Source organism: Eschrichtius robustus, chromosome 5 (assembly GCF_028021215.1).
Source record: "Eschrichtius robustus isolate mEscRob2 chromosome 5, mEscRob2.pri, whole genome shotgun sequence".
NCBI classification, from domain to species: Eukaryota; Metazoa; Chordata; class Mammalia; order Artiodactyla; family Eschrichtiidae; genus Eschrichtius; species Eschrichtius robustus.
In genome coordinates this window covers 18,859,382-18,881,621 of record NC_090828.1, presented here as the reverse complement: position 1 = coordinate 18,881,621, position 22,240 = coordinate 18,859,382, and the positions used below count along the sequence as shown (strand labels likewise).

Sequence of the window (22,240 nt, the reverse complement as noted above, 5' to 3'; positions counted from 1 at the left end):
CCATTTTATTCTTTCAGTGATATATTGGAAAGTTATTTATTTTAAAATATCTATCATATCTAACCTCTATACTGAGCTTTCATTAATTCTAAGCATCATCCCTAGTTCACGCCATCATCTCTTGTCTCTATTATAGCAACAGCCTTCTACCTAGTCTCCCTTCTTCCAATCTGTTCCCCACTGTGAAGCCAGAGTGACTTTCCCAAAATACAAATTGGATCATGTTACTCTTCTGCTTAAAGCTATCTACAGTTTCCTATTATGTTCATGTTAAAATTCTCAACACTAAAGTGGCCTCCATGACCTGAGATTTGACCCCAGCTAACTCGCCAGCTTTATCTTCTGCTAAGCTGTCTCTTACACTCTAAGATCCCGATGCTATAAGCTTTTAAAAAGCTCATCTAAAGGATCTTGTTCCCTCTTATCTCCAGGTTTTTGTCCTTGCTGTTTCCTCTGTCTGGAATACCATCTCCTTCCACCCCACTCCTTTCTCCCTTGGCCTTCACCTAGCCAACATCTACTCACCCTTCAGGTTTTGGCTTGAATAACACTTGTCAACTCCAGAATGGGTGTACCTGAAATGCACTGCCGTATTGCCTGGTAGATCCTAGTCTACGCATGTATCATCTCGTGACAGGCATGTGGGAGGACACTCAGTATATTGTTGAAGGAAGGAACTGAATGGACTCTCTTGGGTTTTCTGGAAGGACTGTCCAAGCCAGCTTGGTGATTTTCACTCTAGGTGAAGCTGACTCACTTCCCCCAAACATGAGACTCAGGCCTGGCCCATCAGAACAACACATACCCTGGCCCCTGCGCCACAGGTCAGAACTTAGCAGGTAATCCAAGTCAAGGCAATCAGGCCCAGTCAGAGCTGAAATTAGGCCTTCTGCTTGAGGAACCAGGAAAAAATGGTTTTAATTTTCACTAGCCTTAGAGCTGTAAGGATGTAAGAAGCAGACACAGAGGGAAACAGAGCCAAAAGTTGGAGAGGGAGAGGGAGAAGAGAAGAAGGCTAGCTCCTCCTTTCCAGCCGTAGCCTGGTTCTATCTCCATTTTGGAGGACACTGTTCAACTCTAAGTTTATTTCACCTGTTTACTTGTCCCCATGCCCAAACTTTTGGGAAAGTAAGAGTGCAACCAAGCCCACGCATGAGGGGCCAGAGAGGCATGTGAGAAACAAAATGTGCTGAAACGGAAGGTCTCAACCTGGGGCTCCCTAAGGTAAAGCAGGACGTCAATCCAGTGACTCTCTAGCTTCATTCAAGAAATATTTAATAAGCATTCAGCATATTCTAGGCATGTGTTTTTCAAAGTGTAGTACATGGATAATCTGTCAGAATTCTCTCCTACACTTCCTACTAAATCAGAAGCCCTGGGGGCTCAGGAATCTGCATTTTAAAGCAGCTCTGTAGGTGATGTGGATTCACACTGAAGTCTGAAAACCACAGGCATTGAGCTGGGTGCTGGGGCCTAACATTGTCAGCTCGTGGAGAGTAAGTACAGCAGTGGCTGCGAACGAAACGGCTAGTGGGAGAGTGTAGAGTGAGAAGCGGACGAAGGACCCAATTGTGAAAGACCCCAAACCACCCCAGCCCTCCAAGATGTCATCTGTCCCTGCCTTCGCCGGCCCTTTCGCCCTTCGTGGAGGCAGGCCCGCGCCCAAGAGAAACCATCCAGCTCCCAGCCTAACGCAACAGGAGAGGCGGGGCTCGGCTCTTCCGGGACGCTCCCCCGCCCCCCGGGGACTGCGCGGGACGTGCCCGCCCTGCGCGACGACGTCAGCGCGCCCGCGCGCGCCAAGGGAGGAGCGGGAGCTGCGGGCCGGGAGGCGCTGACGCTCCGGTAAGCCGGGCTGGGCAGGGGGGAGGAAGGGGCGGGACAGCGAGTCCCCCGAGAGTGCGGGGTCGCGGTTTGGACCCGGAGCGGGAACCCTAGAGGAGCTCAGCATCGCTTCCTCTCCCAGCAGGCCCCGTCCGGTCCGGCGATGGAGTTTCCGGACCTCGGGGCTCACTGTTCGGAGCCGAGCTGTCAGCGCCTGGGTGAGGGGGTGAGGGGGTGAGGGGCGGAGCAGGCGGGAGGCGCGGCCGGGCGGAGACGGGCTTGGAACTGCAAGTGGCGGGAAGGGTGGGCTCCCAGGCTGGAAGTGCCCAAGGGGGGCGGGGCTCGAGGTTGGGGCGTGGCTTAGGAGATAGTGGACTAGGTCAGGGGTGCAGTTCACTGCGAGTACGACGGCGTTTTCGTTTCCCTGAGTGGAAGGCTTGAGTGAGCGGGAACGAGGTCGAGGTCCCCCTGGACCTGCAGTCCAACCCACTTCCTGCAGATTTTCTGCCGCTCAAGTGCGACGCCTGCTCGGGCATCTTTTGCGCAGACCACGTGGCCTACGCCCAGCATCACTGTGGATCTGCTTACGAAAAGGTGAGGGGGCGGTCTGAGGGTGAAAGGGGGCGGATGGAGGATGGCATGCAGAATCTCTGGAACCCCTCTGCTTCCCATTTCCTCTCTTTTACTGTCTTTCTGAGGCTCAGTGCTGGGAACATTGTTTCCTTTTGCGTTTATGGGGGGCATGTCCAGGTTCTTTCAGGACCAGAGATTTGGCTGGTTTGGGAGTAGGCCACAGACCGACCCCTGCTCCCTGACTGTAGGATATCCAGGTACCTGTATGCCCACTCTGTAATGTGCCTGTCCCTGTGGCCAGAGGGGAGCCCCCTGACCGTGCTGTTGGGGAACACATTGACGGAGACTGCCGCTCTGATCCAGCTCAGCAAAAACGTAAGGTAAGCGTTGGAGGGGTTAACCGTGGTCACCTGGGACTACAGATGCCTGGAAGTCTGTACAACTGTTAGGATGGGGTTGAAGGGGGATCAGAGTCTCAGCAGAGACAATCCTCCCTACTCCACCTCAGATCTTCACCAATAAGTGTGAACGCTCTGGCTGCCGGCAGCGGGAAATGATGAAACTGACCTGCGACCACTGTGGCCGAAACTTCTGCATCAAGCACCGTCACCCACTGGACCATGATTGCTCTGGGGAGGGGCACCCCACAAGTAGGGCAGGGTAATTGCAACCAAGTCCTCTACTTGGCTTTGGGACCATCCCATCCTTTTGAAACTGACTCAACCTCTGTCATTATAGTTGGGAAGCGTCAACCTGTCCCCTTTGGCTAGGGAGTCTTTTTCCTTTTGAAGTGCATGTTTTCCAGACCTTGTGGAGGAGTTCCCCTCCAGACTTCCTTGGTCAGGCCAGGGAGGAACATGCAAGCTGACTGTGCCTGGAGGCATGCCAAGAGTGTCTCTTCCCTACAGACTGGCTGCCATCTCCAGAGCACAAAGCCTAGCTTCTTCTACAAAGACCATCCCCAGCCCAAACCAGACCTTGCCTTCATCTACCTCTGCCAGCAGGTAGGCCTGCCTGTTTCTCCTCTTCCTTTTTTCCCTTCACATCTCTGACCTCAGCCTCTTGAATGTCTGCCATAGAGCCACAACTCAGTCTCCATCCCGGACAGCCTCTCCAGTGATTGCTTTGCAAAATGGCTTGGTGAGTTGGGCAGAGGTCAGATGGACAGAAGCAAACCCACAGAGAGTAAAGTCCAAGGCAGCTGGTCTTATTTTTCCTTTTGCAGAGTGAGGATGAGGCTCTGCAACGAGCCCTGGAACTGTCCCTGGCAGAGGCCAAACCCCAGGTCCCAAGGTACCTTCTCTCTGGTGAAAGAGGGTGGGACGTGGGCAAGGGCTCAGTTTGGAGGGAGGTAGGTGGGACCACTCTCATCCAATGCAGGATAACTGTTAGGAACTTGGGCTCAAAATTAAGCTTTTGAACTACAGTATATGACCTTTGACAAGTTCTTTAACCCATTAGAGTCTTAATGCCCTCTATAAAATGGGGACAGTACTAATACCTTATAGAACCCTACCTATGAAAATTGAGATAATACTCAGAAGTGCTCAGCACAGTGATGCCTAACAGATGAGATGCTCACATTTTAGATACTGTCATCCAGCTTAAGCTGTTCCTCCCTCCCAGTTCTCAGGAGGAAGAAGACTTAGCTTTAGCACAAGCACTATCAGCCAGCGAGGCAGAATACCGACAGCGGCAGGTATGAGGACGGGGTAGAGACAGGCCCTGCGCTGGGAGGAAGTAAGGAGTTTACGGGGGGTTGGGGGGTGCTCTTCCAAGTAGTAGAGTTTTGGAATGGTGGTTATCCTTGTGTTTTCAATGTGACTCCAGCCCATGCTGAGCTCTGCAGTGAGGACTGTCCCCCTCATTTCCTTGATGTCGAACCCTGTCTTCCTCTCCTTCCCCTCCCCTTGCTCCAGGCTCAGAGCCGCAGCTTGAAGCCATCCAACTGCAACCTGTGCTAGGGCCTTGGGCTTGGGGAGGGAGGCTCAGCTGAGGAGGACTGTGGCCCTCGCATCTCTAGGGTCCACAGGGAGAGGAGGCCCGGAGCAGCCTGGAGTGAAGATGAGGAGTGACGTGGAGGCCGCCTTCAGGGAGCATCAGGAGAAACAGCTTGTGGAGCTGAGCCTACAGATGGCTCTGCTGGCCTCTCCAGCTGCATGGGAGAGAACAGCTCTGAACTGTTCCCTGGCCAGACCCCACATGGCCCCCAGCATCTTGACATTCCCCGTATACTGGGGCTCCCCCCACGTGTAGGGGGCTGGGAGGGGGGGCTAGAAAGAATAAAGAATCTTGGCAGTCAGTAAGACACCAAAGTGGTGTGTTTCTTTCTCCTCTCCAACCAAAAACAGAAGAGTCCTGTCAAGAATGCTCACCTGATCTAAGGGTGGAGGCCCGCTGCAGTCCCCCACACCAGAAAGTCACAGTGATCCCAGCACAGTCCACACTTTTATTTCCCCCAAAAGTGCTTTTTTGAAAGGCCCCTTTCCTTCACTATAGCTAGCACCAAGACCAGGATGAAATATGGCAGGGAAGAGGGATACAGTGTTATTTCCCTCAGTTATCCTTTGGGAGGGAAGGATACTTTTGTCACCATGCCTTAGTCTGGGGCTTGGTGTCTTCAGAGACTTCTTGTCCCTGCTGCTGCAACTGCCACATGTCAGCATACACCCCGCCTCGGGACAACAGAGCCTCGTGCCTGGGGCAAGGAGAAAAACATAAGTCCCAGCCAACTATCAGTTTTACCCCAAGAGTCCTTGCCACTAGTCTATGATATGACAGGGAACTGGTGAGGGAGATCCTTCCAGAAAGCCCTGGAAGGGCTTCCACAACCTTTTCCTGGGGCCCTCAATTCAGAGGCCCTTCCCTATTCATCCTGCTGTGTCCCTTACCGTCCTCTCTCCACAATGCAGCCATCCTTGATGACGAGGATCTGGTCAGCACTAACCACAGTGGAGAGCCTGAGAGGTCAGAGATCAGTCACCTACCACACCACCAGTGTGGGTCCCGCTGCCTGCTGCCCGTCCCATACCTGTGTGCCACCACGATGGTGGTGCGGTTGGCGCAGACTTTGGCCAGAGAAGCCTGGATGGCCCTCTCATTAGGTGTATCCAGCGCGGATGTTGCCTACAGAGAGGGACTGGGTAAAACTGCCCCTGCCACCCAAATCCCCAGTGGGAGGAGGATGCAAGCTGCTGGCCAAAGCCTCAGGAATCAAAAAGAACCTTGTTTTGCACTTGAAAACTGCAAGGTGTTTCTGTGAAACATGGATTTGTGCTGGCTCTCCTAGATGGAGACAGTGCCCAGCAGGAATGGCTGGGGCACAGGTTGGGGAGGAAGGAGGGGAGAAGGCACTCAGGGCCCTCACCTCGTCCAGCAGAACGATGTCTGGAGCCTTGAGAATGGTGCGAGCGATGGCGACACGCTGCTTCTCCCCACCGCTCAGCTTCAGTCCTCGCTCACCCACCTGCGTATCGTACCCTGTGGAAATTGCCCACCTCCCTCAAGTCACAGTAATAAACTTGTTTTCTGTGACCAGATGGGCAAGGAAGAGGTGGAACCGAGGTCAGAGGGAGTAACGGGACTGAACTGGGCAGGAGGGGGACTCTGCAGGGGAGGCTCACCTTCAGCGAAAGCCGTAATGGTGTCATGGATGCCTGCAGCCTGAGCCGCAGCCTTCACCTCATCGTTCCCAGCTGTGATGCGGCCGTAGCGGATATTGTTGGCAATGGTGTCATTGAAGAGGACAGTGTCCTGGGGCACGACTCCAATGTGAGACCGGAGAGAGACCTGGGTCACCTGGGGCCAAAAGACCATATGTTCTGGTCTGTGAGACCCACCCAGGCCTGGAAGGTAGGATGGGATGGTGGGAAGCACATGGGATGAGAGGCCCTGCGTGAGAATCCTGCCTCCACCTCCCCAAACCCTAGCTGTGCGGGCAAATCACTTAATCTGAGTCTGTTTTCCCATCGATAAAGAGAAAATAAATACACTTTCTCTCCCTGCTTCCCTGGGTTGCTGCAGATCTCTGTGCCTCATACAGCACCATACCACTCATTCTCATGACTACTTTCCTTATCTAGGTCGTCTACTGCTAGAAAGGCTGAGGTCTCCCGGCCCAACTTTCTGCAGGGGTGACAGCTCCTCCTCTACTCCCTGGATGCCCAGCACCTGCCATGCTTTCACACACAGGCCCCTAAATTACAGTCTTCTCCCAAGCATCCTTACCTGTGAAATGTTCTGCCCATCTATTCGGATGCAGCCAGAGCTGATGTCATAGAAGCGAAACAGCAGGCGCAAAATTGTGCTCTTCCCTGCTCCTGATGGGCCCACCTGTTGCATGAGAAACAAAGGGAAAACATTCTAAGGCCCATCGGCTTTTAAATCTTTCTCTCCAAGAGGCCACCAATGTCCATGGAGGCTGCTACATTCACTCCAGTAACCTGGCATGACAGGGCTAACTCCACAGCCTTGGTCCCAAGCTACCACGGGCACTAGAATAAGGGAAGCTCAAGGAGTGTGGGCCAACCGGCTGGGTCTCCTCTCACCAGGGCCAGTGTCTGTCCAGGCATCACGGTGAAGGACACATCCTGCAGGGTCTCCCGCCTGCAAAGAAGGAAGGGCATGCTCAGCAGGCCTGCTGCACTGCCAGGGGCCCCCTCCAACACTAGAGCCACTACTGGGCCCTGCCCCTCTCTTGCTCAGGCTCTCTTCCCAGGTAGTGGTGGGCTGAGAAGCAGGGAGGAGGGGCAGGAAGGCAGTGTGTAAATGGACACTGGAAAAGGGGGCTGGGGGACAGTGAAAGGGGAGGGGCTCACCCATCGGTGTAGCTGAAGTGCACATTCTCAAACTCAATCTGGCCCCTCTGAAAGTGAAGGGGCCCTGCTCCAGGAAGGTCCTTCACCTGGGAGAGTGCCACCAATGTGTGCCATTACAGGCCTGGTATTCTCCAGACACGAAAAACACCACGCAGGCTCCCGCTCCCTACAAACCCGGCTCCTGTCTCCCCACTCACTTCTGTCTCCTCTTTTAGCAGGTCAAACATGTTCTCCATGTCAATGAAGTTGGTCTGGATCATCCTGCAAGAAGAATGCTGGCTGGAGCTCCTCTGAGGAGCTGGAGAAATAACAGTGCACCCTGAACAGGTGAGGGCCAGGGTCAGATTACCTGTAGTAGGTGCCAAACCAGTTGAGGGGCATGTACAGCTGGATGATGTAAGTGCCAAACAGCACAAAGTCCCCAACCTGTGGACATCAAGGGAAGAGGACAGAGTCACAGGAGGCCTGCGGGCTCTCACCCTGCCCACTGGCTATCACCCTGCCTGCTTCCCACCCAGGAACCTGGTGGCCTAAACAAAGACCCCGGTCCCCTCATCCCCAGGCCCAGCACAATTCCCTCACCTGTAGCTTCTGCTCACTGACAAAATATGCACAAAGCAGGGAGCCAGAGAGGAGCCCAAGTCCAATCACCACGTTCTGGGTCTGATTTAGTAAAACCAGTGAAGCACTTGACTTCCACTCCAAACCCTGGGGCCACGACATGAGAGGAAGGAATATCACATACATGCTGACAGTCACCAAATCCCAACCTGGCCCTGGGCACCTTCAACCTCACAGCCCAAATTTTACTCCTCTCTGTCCTGGCAATTCCACAAGGCCAGGCTGTTGCTCTCAGTCGGCCTCAAAGTAGCATCCTCACCTGATATTTGATGATGGCCTCGCGATAGCGTTCCACTTCATAACTCTCTGCATTGTAATACTTCACCTGATGAATTCAAACCACCGCTGTTCCACACGGCCACAGCTTTCAGCTCAATTCCCCATCCCTCCTCCCTAATTGTAAACGGCACACCTCGCACCCCCCAGCTGCTTATCAGCCCCGATGGTCCCAGGCACACTCTTCCACATCTCCGAGCCTCACAACACTGCCACCAAGGCCTCTGTTACCGTCTCAAAGTTTAGCAAAGAGTCCACAGCCCGTGCCCGGGTAGCATTCTCCTGTGTATTCATAGCACGTCGAAACTTCGTTCTCCACTCAGTGACCACAATGGTCAGGGCTAGAGAGTGACAGGAGGAGGGAGAGGGAGAAGAAGAGAGCAAGACGTCACTCCCAGCAGCGGAGACCATGTGCATGTCTGCTGCCGGTCACATGTGCACTAACCCTGTGCTACAGCCCAGGGACCCAGATTCCAAAGGGGAGGGAGTCTTAAGCTCCCTGAGGGAAGGGGCTGTGTCCAAGACCTCATTGCAGGCTGCATAAAGCCTGTGTGAAAACGGTTGTGGTGAACAAATGAACGCAAGCTGCATCCTGTTACAAAAATGAGGTTCGTCCTTGACTCGCATCCAAAGCGGGCATCTAATGTGACCAGGATGCCCTTCCCCAGCCCTCCCTCCACCCAGGGTGAGCTGAGGTTCCCTCAGCAGAGGAGGCTCACCCGTCACATTGGGGAGCAGCAGGAGGCTATGCGGGTCCACTGATCTACAGCCTCCCAAAGCTGGGTCACCTGAGGCGGGGGCAGGGCTCATGCCCAAGGGAGTCCGTGGATAGTTCAGGGAGGTGGTTTCACCAAGCAGCACTCACCGAGGTAAAGACTCATGCACAGGAACACAATGAGGCCAAACCAGGCATTGAAGAACATGCTGAAGTAGATGATGCCAATGATGATGTCGGCCAGCGTGGGGATGATGTTGAACACCAGGTAGCTAGGAGGTAAAGTCAAGCAACGAAGAAAGGTTTAAGGGCTCGGAGCCAGCAACTCTCCCTAGGGGGTTTCAGCGTAATGTTTTGTTTTCAACAGCAACAGACTGGAATCAACCGAATTGCCCCTTAAGAGGGAGATGGCGAAATAAGCCATAGAATGCCCAAATTATAGAATGCTCTGGATCAATTATAATGAATGAGGAAGATCTTCATGTGTGGGTTAAAATACATCTCCCTAACAGTTTGATAATAAGGCCATTCTGAGAATAACATCTACGTCATGACACCATTCATTTTAGGAAAAACCTCCACGATACCACATTAATTCTGTGAGTCTGCATGTATATATGTAAAAAAACGGAAAAAAAAGCAGAACTCAACATACTGAACGGAGTGAGAACCTCTGGAGAAGTGAGCGGAATTCAAAAGAGATTTGCTCTCTGTCTTCCTTATTTGAATTATTACGAGAGCACGTGTACATTAATTTTACCATTAAAAAAAAAAAAGAGAACAGAGGAGCAGCTCCTCAAGCTGGCTCAGTTCTCCTGACAGCCCCGCCACCCCTGCTTCTCCAGACCCGCCCTCCCACACTTCCTTTCCATTGGCTTGGCACCTGAGCAGCCCCGTGACACTGGATGTGCCCCGGTCCACGATCCGAAGCACCTCCCCCGTGCGGCGCCCCAGGTGCCAGTGCAGTGAGAGCTCGTGCAGGTGGGAGAAGAGGCGCAGCTCCACCTGCCGCGAGGTGAACTGCTGCACCCGGATCCATAGGAACGTGCGCAGGTTGCTCACGAAGCCTGGGGGAAGCCAGGGGAGGCCTTGGTAGGGCTGAGAAGCCTAATGACGTCATCCCAGCAGCAAGATGTGAAAGGTCTGAGAGTACCAAGGGGCCTGGGGGAGGGACGCCTGTGGGAGAAGGGAGAGGGGCCAATACCAACCAAGGTGAGAGCAGAGTCCCTCATACCTGTACTGCCGGTGCCACCCCCCTGGAGGAACTTGAGGAAGACATAGATGATGACAGTCCAGACCAAGGAGCTCCAAGGTGCCTTCTGGGTCAGCAAGTTCACTATGGAGAAAAAGAGTCCGAGCCCACTTATGGACCCTAGAACCCTCTTCAGGAGAAACTGCCCCAGGAATCAGCCACAGCCTCTTTCTGACCACCCAGCTCCCAACTCTGTCCCATTTCCCTAGGCTAGTCCCCTGCACCAACCAGGCCAATGAAAGACCAGAGTGCTGAGCTGACAACCCTTCTCCCCCTCACCTATGTCCCTATAGAAGATGGGGACCAACACGTTCAGTCCCCGGTCCAGCCCCATGAGCCCCAGGCAGATGAGCACAACAAACTGCAGAGCTGGACTCCCCCGAGGCCACAGGTAGCCACTCAGTAGGCGGAGTTTCCTGCCAAGGTCTTGCCAGGTAGACCGTGGTGGCTCCTCTGTTGACTGAACCTAGGATGGTGAAACGCATAGGGGAGGGAAGCTCAGAAATCAAAATGAAGTGCACTAGCCAGAAACCCCCTAGGGAAAATGTATGGGATTACAGCTCCCCGGTAACGGTAACAGACCAACAAGCAATCCCTGATGGGGTCAGAAAAGCTAACAGGGCACAAACTGAGATTCAGGAAAGAAATGGGTTTTTATGGTGGGAAGAAATGATGACAGAGAATGGAATTAAGATAGATCCGAAGTTTCAGAAACTGAGGTGTACCTGGCTCCTGTCTACATCTTGATCCTCTTCATTGACCCGCAAGGTGTAAGACTGGGGACGAAGTCCAGGGGCCCAGAGCCCCAGGACAAAAAGCCCTCCAGAGACCACATACCGCAGCACCCACAGGCTAAACTGAACCTAGAATTAAACATATGTGGGGAGACTATCAACGAAGGCCAGAATCCCATTGTTACTACTTACAACACATCTGGGGACTGGGGTAGGGCACACACCCAGGTCCTCCTCAGGGGCCCAGCATCTAATAGGCTTTAAAAAAAAATCCACAGTGACTCAGCACAGCCACTCCCCACCAGCTGGCTATCAGCTCCCAGCAGCGCTGGCCCCTCCTTTCTTCCCTTTCTTAGAGGCATTCGAAAGCATGGAGCCAGTGTGACCAGACATGCCATCTTTCTTCCCAGCGCCCGCTACCCACGCTTCCCCTCCCCCCACGAGGTCACTCACCTGCTGGCTCAAGTTCGCCCTTGCCCACCACCACTGTGGGCTGTTCCAAGACACGAGGGCCAAGTTCTCGGCTGCAAAAGCCACAGTCCAGAGAAGCAGGAGACCCGGGCTGTGCGTGAACTTGACCCAGACGCCCATTGCTAGCTTCTGCCGTGCCTGGCTCCGTTCCACCACAAGCAGCCCCAGGCCACAGGCACTGGCCACAGTTCCCAATACAGAAGCCAGCAATAGGTAGCCTGGCAGTGGGGCACCCTGGGCAGTGCCCACCCGGCCAACCAGGCCGGCTAGGGGCAGCGCCACCTGAAGTGTGGCCAGAAGCAGCTGCAGCACGTAGGGAGCTACGCGAGGGCCGGCCGCCCAAGACACCGCGTCAGCGCCACCTGGCCGCTCCGGACGTTTGCAGGGAAGAACCGGCACCAAGGCCAGAGCCCCCAGGCCCATCAGCGTCGAGGGTACAAGTGTGAAGAAGAAGCAGGGGCTGAGGCCACCCTTCGCCCAGACCGGACCCGCGGGTCCTTCGGCCTCACAGTAGTTGCCCACAGTCACCATGGCAATGCGTGGCCGCAGGCCGAGGCTGAGGGGACTGAGGAACGGGAGAACTGGACCGGCCGCTCGGGGCGGGGCGCGGAATCCCGGGTATCTCGGGTCATGGAGCCTCGGGGCGCTAAGCCGCGGGGGTCGCGGGGCAGGGACGAACGTGGACCTGGCCACACCACCCACTCGCTTCGCGCACGCGCCGCCGCCACGCACTCACGCCGGGCACGTACGCCGTCTCCGCCGTCAGCCCCTAGCTCGCGGCCGGGGACCCTCCGGCCAAGTCTGGGCCCACAGGAATGTTCAGCCTCTGCCTCCAGCCACTCTCTTCCGCAGCAGCCCCGCCCACCAGGGCCGCTCCCAGCCCCTACCCAGGGCCCCATTGGCCGAGTGTCTCCGAAGGGGCGGGGGAATGGTGCACGCTGGGGAAGGCAAAATAGACCAGCGGAGTCGGCATGGTCACGTGCTCAGGGCGGGAAATCTGACCGCACGTCCTGCCGGAGTCCTTGACCTCCACGGAACCAGGGATCGGAAGCTGCCCTCTGCTCGCCCACTAGGTCGGTATATCCAAGCGATCGCATTGGCCAGCTTTCCCACAGGGCCGACCCGGTCCCTAGCCACCTGGGTGGTTCACACACACCCCACACCCCGCTTGCCCCCAGAACCTTGGCCACTCGAGACAACAAGCCGCGACCTGGTCAAAATCCCTTCTTTATTAAGGGTTGTCAAGCTGTACACGGTCCCCACCCCACTCCGCTGTAAGTTCGGGCAGCGTAGTTCACCGCTCACCCGCAGCGGACCGCAGCTGGGCGAGGGGTGGGGCGGAGGGAAGGAGCTGGGTCCCGGCATGCAATGCGGCAGCCCAAAGCGAAGCCGTCCTGTCGCCCCTCCATCCCCCTCTAGGGACAGTGGGATGTAGGCCAGAGCTCTCTTGCTGGTAGACAGCCAGTCGAGGGCACACTTCCAGCCCTGTCCATCCCCTGTGCAGGTGGTGGGGGGGTACAATAAGCAGCAATAGGGGCCAGGAAGGCCTCAGTCTCCCGGGGGGCCCATCCTAAAAGTTGGAGAGGGCAGCAAAGAATTTCCATCCTGCTCTTGCAATTTAGAAACTTCCTTCGTAGTGTCAAAAGATAGCATGAGGTGAGCTAGGAGCTAAAGCCGCCACACCAAGACAAAGCAAAAGCTGAACAGAAGGGGAACAAGTGAACAGAACAGGAGTAAGTGGCACACATGCCAGTGATGTGCAGGAAGCAGAGGAGAGGTGAGCAGGCTGCAGCACTGGGAGAGAACTGGGGGTGAGGTAAGGGCCACAGCCTGAGCTGCTCATCGGTTCAGGGTGTGGGGAGGGAGGCTGCAGAGGTTGAGGGTCCAGGCCCCACCTCCCCACTCCACAGTTGGCACAGGTTCTCCCTGCTTGGCAGCTTCTATGGTGGGCAGTCCTCTGGAGACTTGCAGGGGTGGGTGCAAAGGTGGCAGTACTGGGGCTGGGCTGGGGACCAGTTTCTAGCACCACACTCTGAGCCAAGGGGTGTCCTGGGGCTGAGGCTAGAGTCCTGTGTGCCCTGGTTCCTAGGCCCCCAATCTCTCTCCTGGGGCTGTGGCGAGCCCAGCATTGGCACCTTCCTTGGCCAGGCACAGACACACAAACACCACACACGTGGGGCCAGGCAACACTCAGAGGAGCCCTCCATGGCAGGCGGATGGGATGGCAGGGCAACGGTGGCCTCCATCCTGGGGCATAGGGACCCTCCTCAGCCTCGTCTATACCTGTGGAGAGAAAAGGGTTGGTAATGGAGATAGTCTTCAGCTATCTGCTTACACAGCAGAAGCCTGGAGATAAAGGAAACGGAAAACTTGATTCTTGAGGAGGTAAGCAAAGGAAAAATCAAGTCCTGGATTTCACAGCAGGTGAGGGAAGAAAAGGAAGTGTACTTTGGTGGGGAAATTGCAGTATCTCTGCCCGAGAGGCCCACCTCCCTTCACATGAGAAGCTTTGACCTCAGCCTGGAAGTTACTGCTTCTGGCAGTTGTTTTTGGGTCTTGAAGCCCTTACCTTGTGCACCTGAGGGGGAAGCTCATCCTCTGAGCCCTCTTCAGGCACGGGCTCTGGGTGCCTTGATGCTGACTGCCCATCTTCAGCCCATCCTCCAAGGGGCAGCCGAGAGAAGTGAGAGGGAGCCCGGGGCACTGTTCCAGGATCTAAAGATACAAGTACATACTCTTAGAATGAACACAAACAGGAACGAGGAGAAGGGTTCTGGGGCTTTTGGGGGTAGGTGGAGGTGCGGGGGAGGGATTAGTCTCCTTGGGTCTGGTCCCTCTGACTTCTTTCGTCCCCTAGAGGCCCCAGAAGGACCACCCTTCCCTGAAGACTCTGTGTCCTTCCCAGTGGATACCTGTGATGCCTCCGTAGCGCCTCTGGAAGCCCCCCTGCAGGGCAGTGGTCTCAGGAGCTCCAGGCCGGGGTGCAGCACAGGGATAGCTGGCGGAGCGGGGGATAGGCTGGGGGCCCCGGGCACCCTCTCCCCCCTCTTCGGGGGCACTCTCCCCACTCTCATCACTCTCCCGGCGGTGCCACACATGCCGCTCAGGTTCAGCCTGGGCCTGCTGCTTGTGGAGCTGAGAAGTGGGGGATTCATTAGTTGGGGACAGAAGAATATCTGTCTGAAATAGCTACCCTCCACCATGGTATCGACCAGTTCCCATTTATACTGCCTCGCCTAGAATCACTGACCCAGAGTATCTGATGTGTTAATAATGTGTAACATACACATGATATCTTACAGGTTAAATTCTCAGCAGATCCCTGGAACAAGCCTGTGCATAGATTGTAATAGCTCTCATTTTCCCCAGTCATTTGATTCTGGAACAAATTGGTTGTGAATCTAAGTGCCAGGAACTCTTTTAGGTGCTAGGGATACAGCAGTGAACAAAATAGACAAAAATTCCAACTCCTGTGGGGCTTATATACTTGGGTGAAGTGGGGAAGGATAGATAATAAACAAATAAATTAGGGAAAAATACAATGTCACATGGTGCTAAATGCTATGGAGAGAAAAACAGAACAGGAAGGTTCAGGAGGGAAGGCAAGGGAGGTTTTTACTCAGGGTGGCCAGAGGTGGTCTCATGGGGAAAGAAAGAGCATACTTGAATGAGAAGGAGGGAGTCCTGTGGATATGTCAGGGAAGTAGATTCTTGGCAGGGGAAACCACAAGTGCGGAAAAGCCCTGGGTGAAAGTAAGCTAGGCTAAAAAGGATAGGAAGAGGATATATGTGGGAATGGAGGTTGCAGAGCAGGTAAATGGCAGAGAAGAGATTTGAACCCAGGTCTTGCTCCACATCTAAAACCCTCTATTCTGTTTTCAGCTGCCACCTTGGTTCTACGACCCTGCCCCTTCCAGCCCACTCACCTGGTGCATATAGAGGGCATGCAGGCTCATCTCAGTGGATGCATATTCCGACAGCACCAGGCTCTGCAGCTGTCCTTCCCACACACTGCTCCCGGAGCTGGCTGTCCTGGCATCCACCCTGCCCCCCAGCACAGACAGCAGTCATCAACATTTCTGAGACCCACACAAATTGCTGGGGGCTACTGCCATGCCCTCCTCTCATGGCCCACCTCTACTCACCCAGAGCCTGTCATGGTGCTGGGAGCCCGGCCTGTGGGAGCCTGACCAGGCTGCAGAGGGGAGAAGGAGCGCAGGGCAGAGGCGACTTCAGCCCTGTGCCTGGAGCCCTGCAGGTCTCTGGGCAGTGGGGGGCCCCGGCAGGATGAGCCAGCTACCACATTTGCAATAAGGCTCAGTGGCTATGAAAGAAAAGGGTGGGTAGAATTCTCAGGGCATAGGGAGGCCTCTGGGTCCCCCAGTATTCTGCATATTAGGACCCAGTGGCACAGACTGGACAGAAGGAAACTGACCCGGTAGGCCCTTCCGCCCCATGCGCACGTCCCATGTCCCAGCTCCTGGAGTCCACTCTTCCTGTCATCTCCCAGTCCCTAGGAACGCACCTCAGACTCAGATTGTAAGGACTGGATGGACGTAAAGAGGGCATTTTCCGGGAGCAGACCCCCTTGGGCAAGGCCTGCAGCTGCTCCGTCCCGCTGAACTTGCTCCTTGAGGAAACCTAGGAAGGCCGTGCTCTCACGTGGTGGCTGCCAGCCGGGGTTGGTGATGGCAAAGTGCATGAGCGACAACTCTGTCTTCCCATCCTCGGCTTGCTGGTACACTGAGGCCTCCGTCTGCCCACCGGATAGCCACTGTACAAGGGAGGCTGCAGTGAACAGGACTGTCCCCTTACAGGAACCGTTTTTGTACCTTTCCTGCTAGTGGGGAGGCCTTGCCCCTGGAGGACAGAGACCACAATGCACTGTTGTATCTTGTCCAGGGGCCCTGGTGCCCACCCCATGAGTGGCCACATGCCGGGCTAGCTGCTTGGTTTGTGCCTTTCGGGGAGCTTGGCCAAGGGTGCAAGTTTAAGGCTATAATCGAGCCCAGGCTCCTGTTTACAAAGCAGTGTGTGCCCTGGTACAGGGTTGCCCCAAGGCAGGGCTGCCTTTTTGTGATCTGTTGGCTCAGAAGGGTGCCTTTTTGCAGTTTGCCCAAAGACACTGTATATGCCAGCATCACCTCTGGCCAACTGCCTCCTTCCTTTCCTAATACCTGGGGGTGCCCATGCTGGCGAACGTCCATCTGAGCGAAGGAGCAGGTATCTCCAACACCAACGACCTCCACGGTGAAATTGCGGAAGAAGTCTATAATCTCCAGGGCCCGTGGGCGCAGGCAGAAGATGAGGATGAGGGGTGTGACAATGGGGCTCAGTAACTCCTCCAAGATGAACACCTAAAAGGGAAGGGATCAGGGTCACAAGAGAGCAGGAGAGAGCCCAGACCTCGCCACCGGGCTATCAGCCAGTCTCTAGCAGGCCCTAACTCCAACTCCACTCACTGCCTTGTACTGGAAGAGCTGGGCAAACTCGTCCCGGGTCTGCGAGCGGTGGGCATTACCCTGCCAGTGGTCAGGCATGTAGTGGATGTGAGCGAGGATCACGCGGAGCAGCTGCTCAGGGCAGAACACCATGTGCTGGTCCGGAATAAAGGACCTAGTGGGATCAGGGTCATGGTGAGACATAAGCCCCCGGGAATGCTAGTTGGCTTGCTCCCACCTGCTCCCCTGGCCCACCTGCACACGGTCACGGTGACCCCCAGGAGCGTGACAGTGGTGAGGACGTGTTCCACAGCCAACACGTCTTCGTCGTAGATGGTGAGGGCAATAAGTACGGCCAGGATGGAGCCAGCAAAGAAGGCGCAGTTCTTGGCCAGCAGTGTCAGCAGAGGTGACAAGAAGCAATTCATGTACTTGGATGCAGGCTTGTAGCCTCGGTTGAGGCGGGACTGTAGCTCGTGCTCCAGCTCGTTGAAGTGGCGAAGGTAGCAGCGGCCGTAGAGCGACCAGCAACGTGCTCCCAGGGCCCCTGGCTCCCGCTTCAGCACCTCGGCGTAACTGAAAAAGGCATAGAGGATCTGCCAGATGAGGATGAGGGGGCACAGCAGGAAGTTGGCGATGCCAATCCACAGGATGCGGTTGCTGAGACGCTGGGCCAGCTCAAGCCGTTGTCCCCCACGTTTGTACTCAGCCTTGAGGCTCCATTCATTGAGAAACAGAGAGCCAGGTCCCCAAAAGAGGATCAGCTCGAAGTTGTACTTGAGGCCCCGAGTGAAGAAGACAACCTCCCCGAGACCGGGCAGGCGGAAGCGCAGAGGCAGGAGGGATTTGTTAACCAGTGCCACCATGTAGTTCTGGAAACGGAGGATGCGATGGTAGATGTCCAGCTCTGTTAGCTCACGCTTGTGGATGCAGATCTGGTGCTCCTTCTGGGTCTGCACAATCCGGGCCTGTACTTCTTGCCACGTGCAGTATGGAAGTGCAGACTATGGGGTGGGGAAGAGACGAGGGATGGAAGGTGGGGTGGTTGCCTCGGCCCCTTGCCCTGCATGAGCTGTGAGGCTCAGGGGTCCTCTGAGTGGAGCCTTTAACCGGATGCTCCTTGATCTGCCAAGGACAGGTGAGGCTGCCTGATGCCCGGGAATACAACCGCCCCCCCCCCCCTTCCCAAGCTGCAGAAGACGTCCTGGCCTGTGGTTGTAACTGCCCAACTTCCCAGTCTCACCATGGGGATGCGCAGAGCATGCAGGTAGAAGGAGTGGATCTCCCAGTAGCAGCAAATGTTATAGATGAACTTGATGAGCCGGTGAACCCAGAAGACACCAGCAATGACGAGGATGGTGATAAGGGAGCCATTTTCCTGAATCCTGGTGGGGAAAAGAAGGGGAGGAGGAGTGGCCCTTGAGGAGCCTTGGCAGACATGCTGCTGTCCTGAAGGATTTGGAGAGGCTGAGCCTGAGCCTGTGTTCTGGGGAATGTTACTGCCTCACACTCCACTCCACTCCCCACCTGCTAGCTGAACAACAGGCTCTGGTGCCCTCTGAACTGCAGCACTTACCTGGCACTACAGACTTGGGCAGGCAGAAAGGCATCTGGCAGAGTAACCTTGACAGGCTCGGTAGGGTGAAGACTGTGGTTCACCATCTTGTTGGCAAATAGGATGTCGTAGTCCACACAGCTGACCAGGAAGGTGGTGAAGGCAACCACAAAGAGGAACTGCCTGGGGAGTTGGGAAGAGAGGGCACAGTCCGAGAGTCAGAGAGATACCAGTGAAATAACATGGGAAAAAGGAAGAGTCTGGAAGCCCCAGACCAAGATTAGGGAGCAGCTTCTGGGGAAATGGGCTGGAGAACTCCCTGTGGGCTCTCTCTACTGCTTGGCCCCAGGAGACCCAAGCCAGCTCTTATTTTTTGCTCTTAGCTTCAGGCACCACAGAATCAGCCTGCTTTTCTACCTCATAGTAATCTCTGCCGCCACTCGCTGGACTCTTTCAAAGGTCTTAAATTGTGGTCTGTGGTCCCCAGTACCTGACTTCCTTTTGAGATGGTAGTTAGAAGCCCTTTGCGGATCTGAACTCTTTGCTTACGGAGGGAAGGTTTCCCAACCCCTTGACATTTGGCAAAGCCATATGGCTCCTTCCTCCTAGCAGGCTCTCTACTCAGCAGCAGGCCTAAGGTGCAACCAGGGCAGAACAGAGACATTTTTCTCAAGTAAGTGGCTGGCATCTCTGACACCTCCTGCCTGAACCATGCCCATTCCACTAGAGCTCTGATGAAATGATCAAGTCTGACTTCTCTTTGTGGAAGAGATAGGCCTTGGAAAGCTTTCCTTATAAGCGAGATTTAAAAAGATAAGGCTGTAAAATGGTGTCACACCCAGTCCTTAAACTATAAATGTTTGCAGAGTTTTGAGCCTAGGACTGACTTGCATTGGCGGTTTGGGCCAGGCGTTGAGCTCAAAGAGAGGGAACACTGAAATGTATTCCTTCGCCACATCGTCCATCCCTTCTTATACTTACATGAGCTCAAAGATCTCCCCGATGAGCATACAAGTGAAGCCATTCTTCTGGTGTAGATTATAAACGTGTAATTGTTAAGAAAAAGTGGTCTGTATAGACAGCAATTAAGAGCACAGGGACTTCCCTGGTGGCGCAGTGGTTAAGAATCTGCCTGCCAATGCAGGGGACATGAGTTCGATCCCTGGTCCGGGAAGATCCCACATGGAACTAAGCCCGTGCGCCACAACTACTGAGCCTGCGCTCTAGAGCCCGTGAGCCACAACTACTGAAGCCCACGCTCCTAGAGCCCGTGCTCCGCAACAAGAGAAGCCACCACAATGAGAAGTACGTGCACCGCAACAAAGAGTAGCCCCTGGTTGCCACAACTAGAGAAAGCCCACGCAGAAATGAAGACCCAACACAGCATAAAAAAAATTAAAAAAAAAAAAAAAAAAAGTACAGACTTTGGTGTCACATACCTGAGCTGAAGTCCTGGCTCCATGACTTTCAAGCTGTGTGACTTTGGCCAAGTTACTTAACCTCTCTAAGCTTTTGTCTGTAGTGGTGTGTTGGGAATAATAGCACCTGCCTCATAGGATTATTAGGTCTGAGATAGTGCATATAAAGTATTTAACACAGAACTGACACAGAATAAGTCAAATGACATTAATTATTATGGTTATTAGCATACCATCAAAAAGGAGAATCACCCTTAGAGAGAGAGGTTCCTTATAAACTAACACTACAAAATGCAAGGCACGTAGCTCTTGATAAATGTGAGGTATCATTATTTATAATGATCATTATTTCTCTAGCCTCTTTCAGGCTCAAGGTGCCTGAAAAGGATTAGAGCCAAACCCACACCGACTTCTCATCAGGGGCCTGGCTTAGAGAGGGGCTAACGGTCCCAGAGCTCCAACACAGAGACACAAAGGATATTCGAGAGAAGAAGAGGTCAAGGTTTTCGATGTGGTGCCAAGGTGCTGTGGGTACAGGAGCAGAGATGTCAGAGCCCTGAAGAAGTGGAAGCCCCTGCTCCCTCAGTGATCCTCCACCAATTCTCCCCCCAAGCCCCAGCTCTGGCCGTCATGTCCAAGAACTCACACTTGCTCCCCTCAGGGACATGCACCAACAGGTCCTCCTCCCCGGGGGGTGAATCGCTGTAGGAGGCCTCTAGGCGCTGGTATTCAGTGTCAAACTGCGCCATCACCACCGCCCCCTGTCCACCTTGTCCACCTGGGGGTAATGAGGAAGGAGAGACCCAGGTTCAGACCCCTGGTGCTGTTCATCTTCTCCCCCGCCTACTAGACCAGAAATGAGTGAGAAGGAATCCTGGGCTTGGTCTCCACTACCAGTCTTCTTGGATCAAAGGCAGAGAAAGAGCAGTAACCCAAGGAGAGCAGCAAGCTCAGGGCTTGGGAGGCCCTCACTGACCAATGAGGTCAGTCATTCCCAGAGCCTTTATTGAGTGTCTACCGAGGCCTTGCTGGCCTGAAGGCAGACTCTGGCCCTGTGCGGGGTCTGCTTCATCTTCTATTCACTGGAGAGAAGGCGTCCTCCCCCTCCCCTCCTAGAGAAACCTTGGTCTCCCAAGAGACTAGCAGTTTGGAAGCACTTTGTAAACAGAGGTTTGAGATAAGCACATGGCCCTACCAGCTCCATGGGCAGTGTCTGCTCCACTCCAGCCCTCGATGCCCTGGCTCTGCAGCTGCTGGAGGAGAAGGTGTCAGGCCCCGGAGAGTGGGGAGTGGGAACAGAAATAAACCCAACCCTACCACCCGCCCCTGCCCCACACTCAGGGGCGGCCAAGCAAGGGGCAGGGAGGCTGCAGTAGGAAAGAGGCACCCTTCCAGCCTAGGGCTATGCGTACTTCCTCTGGTTGTATTATACACGGCCACTCATTCAACTCTAGGGTCCCAAGAAGTGGCTTAATGAACCTGTGGAGACTGAGTCTGTACAGGGCTGGACTGTTTCTCCATGGCCCCACTTCAGCCTCAGAAATTAGATGGACCGTTCAGGGTCCACAAAGCCCCAAACCCAAAAGCCAAGAAGAGAGTCTTTTTCTAAAGAGGACCTTTCTGGTCAACTCCTTCCCTTGCTTCCCTAGCCCTAAAGGCCCAGCAGGCAGGCAAAGTTCCTGGATGGGATATACTGATTGGGTCGGTGTAGACCCAGATCCTGGGTGAACTGTGGGTTGCCTTGGTCCTGGAGCCAGGCATGATCTAGGTGGCACTCAACCAGTCAGTGCAGACCCCGAGGCTGTGGAGCCCTGCCCAGCCAGGCCCCGGTGGGATTCCCTGGGTTAGTGAGAACCCTGGGTCCTAAGCTGACCAAGCCCTCAGGGAACTCACCACTTACTGGGTCAGTGTAGACCCAGGGCCCATAGAGCCCCTGCCAGCCGGGCCTGGGCTCAGGGGTTCCTGCGAACGTGGGAGGAATCGATCCAGTCCGACAGCCGATACCCGCAGGTGGGCTGGGTTGCCTCCCTACACCCAGCTGCCACGACCCGAGCCCAGCGCGCCCCCAGATCGCCCGGCCACCGGCAAAGGGCTCGGCTCCCAACAGCGGACAACCCTGTGCGCGGCCCCGTCGCTCGCGCGCGCCCCAGTCCGCGCGCCCCCGCTGTCAAAACATTCCGGCTGCGCGCCCCCGCCCCGCCCGCGGCGCCCCTTTCCCGGTTACTCGCCGCGAGCTCACTTAGGGCTCCGAGGGCACCCCTGGCCAGGCCCGACCCGGGCCGTGAGATTTCGGTATCCGGTCTCGCGTTTCACCTCAGGGACGGCGACCCGGGTGATTCCAGGGGCTCCGTCGGCTCCACTGGGCTCAGCCCGACCCGGAGCAGTAGGCCCGGCGTCTGCCACTCACTGTCACCCGCAGTTAGCCTGACCAATGAACATGGTGGGTGGAGACACGACGGCCAATCTCGGCGTCTAGGGCGGGACTAAAGGCTAGAGGCGGGCCTTGGAAGTCAGGGGACCAATTGTGCGCTCTACGTGGGGCG

The 22,240-nt window shown here is 55.2% G+C and overlaps 3 protein-coding genes across 17 annotated transcripts; 1 reads left to right on the top strand and 2 right to left on the bottom strand.

Moving 5' to 3' along the window:
• The first annotated feature begins 1,778 nt into the window (after positions 1 to 1,778).
• On the top strand, positions 1,779 to 4,712 carry ZFAND2B (zinc finger AN1-type containing 2B). Of its 7 annotated transcripts, none has more exons than XM_068544419.1 (10): positions 1,779 to 1,845; positions 1,970 to 2,042; positions 2,324 to 2,418; positions 2,699 to 2,777; positions 2,906 to 3,057; positions 3,306 to 3,401; positions 3,477 to 3,537; positions 3,623 to 3,690; positions 4,024 to 4,096; positions 4,317 to 4,712. In XM_068544419.1, exons 5-10 carry the CDS (start codon positions 2,951 to 2,953, stop codon positions 4,359 to 4,361), a joined length of 450 nt encoding a protein of 149 aa, XP_068400520.1. In that variant the 5' UTR covers positions 1,779 to 1,845; positions 1,970 to 2,042; positions 2,324 to 2,418; positions 2,699 to 2,777; positions 2,906 to 2,950; the 3' UTR covers positions 4,362 to 4,712. The 7 variants fall into 7 exon arrangements, with proteins under 7 accessions (XP_068400520.1, XP_068400516.1, XP_068400514.1 ...); XM_068544415.1 differs by having other exon boundaries at positions 2,646 to 2,777; positions 4,421 to 4,712; XM_068544413.1 differs by having other exon boundaries at positions 2,646 to 2,777.
• Positions 4,713 to 4,832: 120 nt separating this feature from the next.
• On the bottom strand, positions 4,833 to 12,108 carry ABCB6 (ATP binding cassette subfamily B member 6 (LAN blood group)). Its single transcript, XM_068544412.1, has 19 exons — positions 11,266 to 12,108; positions 10,804 to 10,941; positions 10,358 to 10,544; positions 10,061 to 10,162; positions 9,710 to 9,893; positions 8,977 to 9,098; positions 8,343 to 8,452; positions 8,095 to 8,160; positions 7,797 to 7,922; positions 7,564 to 7,640; positions 7,412 to 7,475; positions 7,215 to 7,300; positions 6,945 to 7,002; positions 6,625 to 6,729; positions 6,021 to 6,195; positions 5,765 to 5,877; positions 5,429 to 5,523; positions 5,289 to 5,357; positions 4,833 to 5,095 (listed from the first exon to the last, which is right to left on the bottom strand). The coding sequence occupies exons 1-19, from the start codon at positions 11,812 to 11,814 to the stop codon at positions 4,987 to 4,989; spliced, it is 2,535 nt and encodes an 844-aa protein (XP_068400513.1). The 5' UTR covers positions 11,815 to 12,108; the 3' UTR covers positions 4,833 to 4,986.
• Positions 12,109 to 12,492: 384 nt separating this feature from the next.
• Positions 12,493 to 22,106, bottom strand: ATG9A (autophagy related 9A). Of its 9 annotated transcripts, none has more exons than XM_068544404.1 (16): positions 21,926 to 22,106; positions 20,893 to 20,950; positions 20,344 to 20,475; positions 20,179 to 20,222; positions 19,261 to 19,325; positions 18,301 to 18,462; positions 17,968 to 18,109; positions 16,980 to 17,728; positions 16,746 to 16,899; positions 16,461 to 16,640; positions 15,809 to 16,057; positions 15,429 to 15,607; positions 15,210 to 15,327; positions 14,196 to 14,418; positions 13,853 to 13,998; positions 12,493 to 13,566 (listed from the first exon to the last, which is right to left on the bottom strand). In XM_068544404.1, exons 3-16 carry the CDS (start codon positions 20,444 to 20,446, stop codon positions 13,561 to 13,563), a joined length of 2,520 nt encoding a protein of 839 aa, XP_068400505.1. In that variant the 5' UTR covers positions 20,447 to 20,475; positions 20,893 to 20,950; positions 21,926 to 22,106; the 3' UTR covers positions 12,493 to 13,560. The 9 variants fall into 9 exon arrangements, with proteins under 9 accessions (XP_068400505.1, XP_068400506.1, XP_068400503.1 ...); XM_068544405.1 differs by having other exon boundaries at positions 20,893 to 20,947; XM_068544402.1 differs by having other exon boundaries at positions 21,937 to 22,106.
• Between the last annotated feature and the right edge of the window lie 134 nt (positions 22,107 to 22,240).

Bases quoted from the DNA above. Each gene is read 5' to 3' on its own strand.
- ZFAND2B (XM_068544413.1), top strand. From the start codon at position 1,988: ATGGAGTTTCCGGACCTCGGGGCTCACTGTTCGGAGCCGAGCTGTCAG. The intron at 2,419-2,645 runs GTGAGGGGGCGG...CCCTGACTGTAG, and splicing joins GTGGATCTGCTTACGAAAAG to GATATCCAGGTACCTGTATG. The intron at 4,097-4,316 runs GTATGAGGACGG...CCCTTGCTCCAG, and splicing joins CAGAATACCGACAGCGGCAG to GCTCAGAGCCGCAGCTTGAA.
- ABCB6 (XM_068544412.1), bottom strand. From the start codon at position 11,814: ATGGTGACTGTGGGCAACTACTGTGAGGCCGAAGGACCCGCGGGTCCG. The intron at 9,894-10,060 runs GTATGAGGGACT...GGCTTCCCCCAG, and splicing joins GGGTGGCACCGGCAGTACAG to GCTTCGTGAGCAACCTGCGC. The intron at 9,099-9,709 runs GTGCCAAGCCAA...TTTACCTCCTAG, and splicing joins AGTGTCACGGGGCTGCTCAG to CTACCTGGTGTTCAACATCA.
- ATG9A (XM_068544404.1), bottom strand. From the start codon at position 20,446: ATGGCGCAGTTTGACACTGAATACCAGCGCCTAGAGGCCTCCTACAGC. The intron at 17,729-17,967 runs GTGAGACTGGGA...CCCACCCCATAG, and splicing joins ATGCTCTGCGCATCCCCATG to TCTGCACTTCCATACTGCAC. The intron at 16,058-16,460 runs GTATTAGGAAAG...TCCCTTGTACAG, and splicing joins GCCAGCATGGGCACCCCCAG to TGGCTATCCGGTGGGCAGAC.